This window comes from Vigna unguiculata, chromosome 11, assembly GCF_004118075.2.
Source record: "Vigna unguiculata cultivar IT97K-499-35 chromosome 11, ASM411807v1, whole genome shotgun sequence".
Lineage (NCBI taxonomy): Eukaryota > Viridiplantae > Streptophyta > Magnoliopsida > Fabales > Fabaceae > Vigna > Vigna unguiculata.
In genome coordinates, this window is record NC_040289.1 from 33,051,393 (window position 1) to 33,057,392 (window position 6,000).

The following is a 6,000-nucleotide window of genomic DNA, read 5'->3' on the forward strand; positions in this document are numbered from 1 at the left end:
TTTTTTTCTCCTATTTTATCCATAATTGAAAAAGTCAAAAAATTAAAGTAAAAAATAGTTCTTATAAACTAACCATTTAATTACAAATTATACGATAATATTTTTTTAATATTATTTTTGTATTTGTTCTGACCATCGCTATTTTAATCTGATTTTGATATGATTTCATCTTAAAAGAAAGTATTTTAGTAAGCTAGAAAAAGAATCTAAATATAAATTATTATTATTTTTAATCTCTACTTCTATATTCTTGTAAGATTGAAATATATCTTACAAAGTCTTATAAAGTCTTATAAACAGTTTCAAGGGTCCACAAACTTCGTTTCAAAGATAACTCAATTTTTTTAGTAAGGAACAAAAGAAATGAGAAAAGCCTATAAAAGATACTTGGAAGTATTAATGATTCAATGTTAGAGAAAACGTAATCATGCACTTTGTAGCTTTTATCATGAATCTTATCTAATTATACTTTAATTCAGTTGACCTAATTACCTACTAATTAAATTGAATAAATTAATCTAGGATTTTCTTTCTTTAGATGGTAATTATACTACTTGGCTTATTAGCATGATCTGAACATACATCATCTATAGAGTCGACATGTATTTATGTTACTCAGCTCATTATGTTCAGCTTATGGTGGTTTTTACAAATAAAATTTTAAATTTTTTTTGGCCGTATCACCTTATGGTACAGTAATATAAAACTTTTTGAATATAAAGCACTGGAATGACCTAAACTTCTTGTTTAAAATGTCAACAACCTAACGACAAATCTCTTGTTCTAAAATATCATTCTGGAATGCCAATAGCGGTGACTGATTCAATGAGGTGTTTGTTTATGGTTGGGTAACCTTGACCTTCATATCATCATTACCTGGTTTGAATGTTCAAACATGCCACAGGGATTAAGAAGCACGTGAAACTTGGACATGTTTAATAATATATTCAGGAATATCTACTTCACTAAAATAAGGTTAAATTATGTCTGGCCGCCACCAAATAAATATTATATCTACCATCCACGTTTACTCTTTGTTTTTTTGTTATTCAGATTCCGAGGTCCAAACATTCCACACATTGCTTGATTGATGCCTTTAAGTAATTTGATTCAATTTAAAAAAATTGATTTTCAATATAAAAAAAAAAACTGAATTATATAAATTGATTTGGAATAACTTGATTGAACCTTGTAGCCAAATTGTCAAACTTTGTATGTGAAAGTACACGAGAACAAGAGACGACGCGAAGTTGCAGTGTATAGGTGTGAAACAGGGCAAAACATATTTACAGACACCTAACCAATTTGACCACAAACTCGTGATGATCTGAATAGAAACTATGATTCATTTCCCCTGTCATGAACATCAAGTATAAGCATCAAAAGCGAATAACAAATGGAAGAACAATACCTCTTCGCACCATTCCTTAAGCATATCTTTTACTCCTTTAATCCAATTACGCAAGTAAAGAGAAAATGTCTTCAGAATGACACTGAAAACCAGACTAATCAGCGACTAATTTTTCGAACATCTGCAACAAATATCTGCAGCAAAATCGGATAGAAGATCCAAGAAACCATTATGTGGATATCAGAAAAGGAAGCAAAACTGATAGTACTAAATTTAGAAAATAAAATCCAGTTAAAAATAAACCAAAGTTACAAGTTGCAAAATTCAAGGAAGTAAGTGGTCAAACAACACAAGCATTAAACAAAAACATACATATTATGGCAACTTGTCTCGTATCTGAGTCCATGAAACTAGGAATTCTTTAAAGAAACCTTAAAAGTAACTTCAGAGCCCGCTCTTACAATCAGCAGATTCTTTGACTCATAAACATAATTTTCCTTAAGATCATAGAACAATCACAAGCATATTTGCTCAGTGCCACAACCATTTGAAATGAGGGGATAATCCTATACACAGAATATATCTTGAAAATAATAAACTTTTTTAATCTAATTTAACTTAACCAAAAGCTAAATATCATACCAGTTTGAAAAATCGACATACAACTTTAAAAACAAATTATGAGTCTGAGAAATGGCATGTCGGTAGAATTGTTTGTTTGTAAGAACTGTATCCAGAATTAAATCCAAAATAATCAAATGGGTATCTGCAAAGTGAATGGAGTTTACCACTATCATTCTACATTGAGAATATTTAACTGTTTACAATTTATCAAAGTAATGAGAAGAATTGCATTAAAAATGTAAGGACTTATAAACAAAAAACACAGCTACTTACAGCCACAGGCACCCTTGGATTCTGCGAAATCTACTAAGCAACACCAACTCACAATTATATCTCTGGCAATAGCCAACAGTAGGCTGAAACCAATGAAACAAGTAAAAACAATTTCCATCAGCAGCAGAGTTTTCTTCAGTTTATGTTCTGAAACATCCTAAATAGTTGAACATAAACTCACTTTCAATCACAAGGCTTCTGTTCCTGCACATGATCATGCTGAAATGAAAATCAAGCCCTTGAGAATAATAATATTCACCACTTTGCGTAACACTGTAATTTACTTCATTGTCAAGTTTTCATTGATTGGCAACTTCCCACATGCCATTATGCCATTTACAATACCTTGCTTAACACAGTAATAAGCTTAATAGTCAAGTTTTAATTTGCATTCAAGCAGCAAGTTAGATCATCATCAACAACAACAACAAATCAATAAATAATCAATCAATTGAATCTTTATTATTTATGTTTATAATATTTTTTTAATTAACAAAGAACTTCTAATCCAAACAACACACCAGCATGTTTTTGGTGTTCATCCTTGACAAAATAAAGATCCACAATCTTCTGGAACGCGTGCCAGGTCAGTAAGCTGTCTGACCCAGCCTGGTGGCACTTCCCTACGGCGCGGTCCACGTTAAGCGTCCGTGCAACCCGATCCAAACCACCGTAGAGTGTATCACAGAACCTCATCATGTGCTTCACATCATAAACATTATCTCCAAAGAACACTTTCACAACATTTAAAAATTCCTCCAACCGGGTCGGTAAATCCTGTCGGGTAAGGATCTTAACCAAATACCCGAAATCGTAAGCACTGTGAAAGGTGACCCAGCTCACCGCGTCGTTGCACACGAGTCCTGAAGACATCATCAGCTCTGCAAAGCGCGTGGAGTCTACACCGTTGGTGGCGTTGCGCTCGAAGTCAATCCCCTGGCGGCGGAGGAGCGCGATAGAGTCCGGCGCGTAGGCATCACGCGCCACATCAAAGTCACAGAAGTTAAACTCCCAGATGAAGCGATTCCTGTCGTCGCCGGGAAGGTTTCCAGCAGAGTCAGAGAGCGTGAGACCGACCTGGATCAGGTTGAGCGAATCAACGTTGGACTTGAGGAGGCGGTAGTGGTCAGCAGGGCGGCGCGTGCGGTGGTTGTAGGGTTTGGTAGGGTCCACATGCGGCCGGAAAATCACTCCAGGAAACTCAGTATCCATGGAGATGAAAGGGTAGCGATCGATCAGCTCCCGGATGAGTTCGAATTCAGATTCTATATTCGATGCCCATACTTCACGGATCACAATTGGATTGGGGTCTTCACTGAACACACCCATAATTCAAGATTTGAGCTTTGAGAATCACTAGCTTTGGAAGTGGGTTTTGAATTTTGTTTTGGTTAATGGGTTTGTAGAAGCGAGTGTGAAGAGTGAGGTTTTATACGAAGATGGGAGAAGGGTGTGAAGATGTTGCGTGGAAAGTGGTTTTTGGATTAAATAAAGAAAGGTGTGTGTAAGTTGAGTGTAAGAATGCGTGAATGTGGCAGAAAGGCGTCAAGGTTCAACGCGTGAGAAACCTTGACCGAACAAGGTAACGGATGCTGAGTCAATGCCAGACTCGGTCAGATTAGGCACCTCTTCTCATTATTATTTTCTTCCATTTTCTGTTTGGATTACAGCTAAAAGTCATCATCATCAAACCAATACAAAAAAACTGATGCTTTGTATAATGTAAACACAAATTTCAGCATTTTTTTGGTGTGTTAAAAATGTTCTTTACATCTTCACTGTCAAGTTTAACAGATCCCTCTTTTTGTTTAGTTTATCATTTTTATTCCTCTTAATAAATATATTTGTATAGATAATAAATGAATAATTAAATATTGACTACTTAAGAAAATTGAATGAACTGGATTTTATTTTTTTCATGTGTATCACTTCCACTAAAATCCAAAAGTTTGCATCTTCCTAGGCTACAGAGATGGTGGCGTTTAGAAACGTGTGATTATGATTAATATTTACTCGATCGATATTAAAAAAGACAAATATCAGGATGAGGCTTTTCAGAATACTTTTAAAAATATGAGACAGTAAATGAATGAATATGATAATGTGTTGTTGCTATCAATCTGAGAGAGAGAAACAGAACCATACCCATGGGTTTTCCCTTGCGCATGCAATTATTGATGAGAGAGGAACCACCATTTTTTTTTTCTATGGGCGGATCAATCCTCTGGTTTTATATACATGTCTTCGTGTGTAGTTTCTCTCAAGTTGTTTGAAGCTAATTTCTATGATCAATTAAATACATTCCAAAAAAAGAAAAATATCTGGTAAACTTCTTTTAATTTATGTTAAATGTAATTCTCTTAAGTAATGTATTAATGTTCTTATTTTACTTAAAATGGAATCTTTTATGCCACATTACTTTTTAAATAGTTTATATTAAATTTAGTACAAATTTTGTTCTAAGTGATAATCTTTCTAAACATTTATATTTTTATAATTATTTATTTATATTATTTTATTAAGTTCTGTAGAATAAATGTTACTAAAATTTCATAAACTCTTGAACTGAAGATGTAGATAAAAAAAAATATCTAATTTGAATACACACATTCTCACCTGTTTCAAATTATGAAGAAAAAAAAAAGCATAGAGCATGTAGAAATTGTGTAAAGTATCCTATTTAAGAAAAAAAGACCTGTGATCTTCTGCACAAAAGTTAAACAAAATATAAGATGTTGTTGTTATTATAAGTTTATTATATTATAAATATTTTATTATTTAATTAATATTTATTCATTTTATTATAATGAATCATACAGATTCAAATATTCAATAATAAAATTATATATATCTATATGTTTAGTTTCTTGAATATTTAAAGACTCCAATTATTTTTTTAACATTAAATATATATAATGATACAAATTCAAATATTCAATAATTAAATCACTAAAACTTTTTATCTCATGTAAAAAGAATATATAAAATATAAATATTTTATAATATATGTACATTCTCATATAAATGAAAATATAAAATACTTTATAGTATATGGACACATTATTTGTGGATTATGTAATGATTAATATAATTTAAGAAATAAGATGAAATATGGTAGTGTCCCTTAAATTGGAAGGAAAATTGCTCCAAAAGTAAGTTCAATATCTTTTTAATGTCGAAACGAATTTTATTTATTTTAAAATTATAATTTACAACTCTTGGATAAAAATATTTACATATTTTATTTTAATAAAAAATATGTAAAAACATATTTTTTAAAGCATACTACAAAATGTCATTTAACATGTTGATATTAAGTGTCCAGAGTTGATTCTTATGTTAATTGAAAGTTGATATAATTATTTATAACTTCTATTTTGACCATTCTTTTTTTAATTTACTACAAATCCCATTAATGACATTGAAACTTATAAAACTAAAATACACTTGACAATGTGCCACTCTAAAAGTAAATCTCTTTGCTTATGAGGAAGTAAACACATTTTTGTGAGAAAACTGTAATGCAAGATCTATATCACTCTGTTCTTTACATCTTTATTGGATTAACACAACTTCGTTTAAACAAGTTTTAATTAAAGATTATAAAATGAGTCTTCTAACCTATTTTGATATGTTATTATTGAATCACAAAATAATGGATTGTTTGAACCCGTCCCAATTTAACAGAAAATTTTCGCATTGACTAGGTATGGATATGGAGAATTCTCGATTTTTTCAATTGGATATGGAGA

General features: G+C 31.4%; 1 protein-coding gene across 10 annotated transcripts; it reads right to left on the reverse strand.

Annotated features, from left to right (window-relative positions):
* Window positions 1-1,182: 1,182 nt before the first annotated feature.
* On the reverse strand, window positions 1,183-3,706 carry LOC114169437 (probable CCR4-associated factor 1 homolog 9). 10 transcript variants are annotated; one of them, XR_003600935.1, is made up of 4 exons: window positions 2,770-3,705; window positions 2,430-2,452; window positions 2,249-2,331; window positions 1,183-1,545 (listed from the first exon to the last, which is right to left on the reverse strand). XR_003600935.1 is itself a non-coding variant. In XM_028054582.1 (3 exons), the coding sequence occupies exons 1-2, from the start codon at window positions 3,575-3,577 to the stop codon at window positions 2,436-2,438; spliced, it is 825 nt and encodes a 274-aa protein (XP_027910383.1). In that variant the 5' UTR covers window positions 3,578-3,705; the 3' UTR covers window positions 1,183-2,331; window positions 2,430-2,435. The 10 variants fall into 10 exon arrangements, 5 of the variants coding, with proteins under 5 accessions (XP_027910383.1, XP_027910385.1, XP_027910381.1 ...); XR_003600936.1 differs by having other exon boundaries at window positions 2,430-2,467; XR_003600933.1 differs by lacking the exon at window positions 2,430-2,452 and having other exon boundaries at window positions 2,770-3,706.
* Between the last annotated feature and the right edge of the window lie 2,294 nt (window positions 3,707-6,000).

Bases quoted from the DNA above. Each gene is read 5' to 3' on its own strand.
- LOC114169437 (XM_028054579.1), bottom strand. From the start codon at position 3,577: ATGGGTGTGTTCAGTGAAGACCCCAATCCAATTGTGATCCGTGAAGTA. The intron at 2,598-2,769 runs GTGTGTTGTTTG...TACTGTGTTAAG, and splicing joins TGAACACCAAAAACATGCTG to CAAGGTATTGTAAATGGCAT.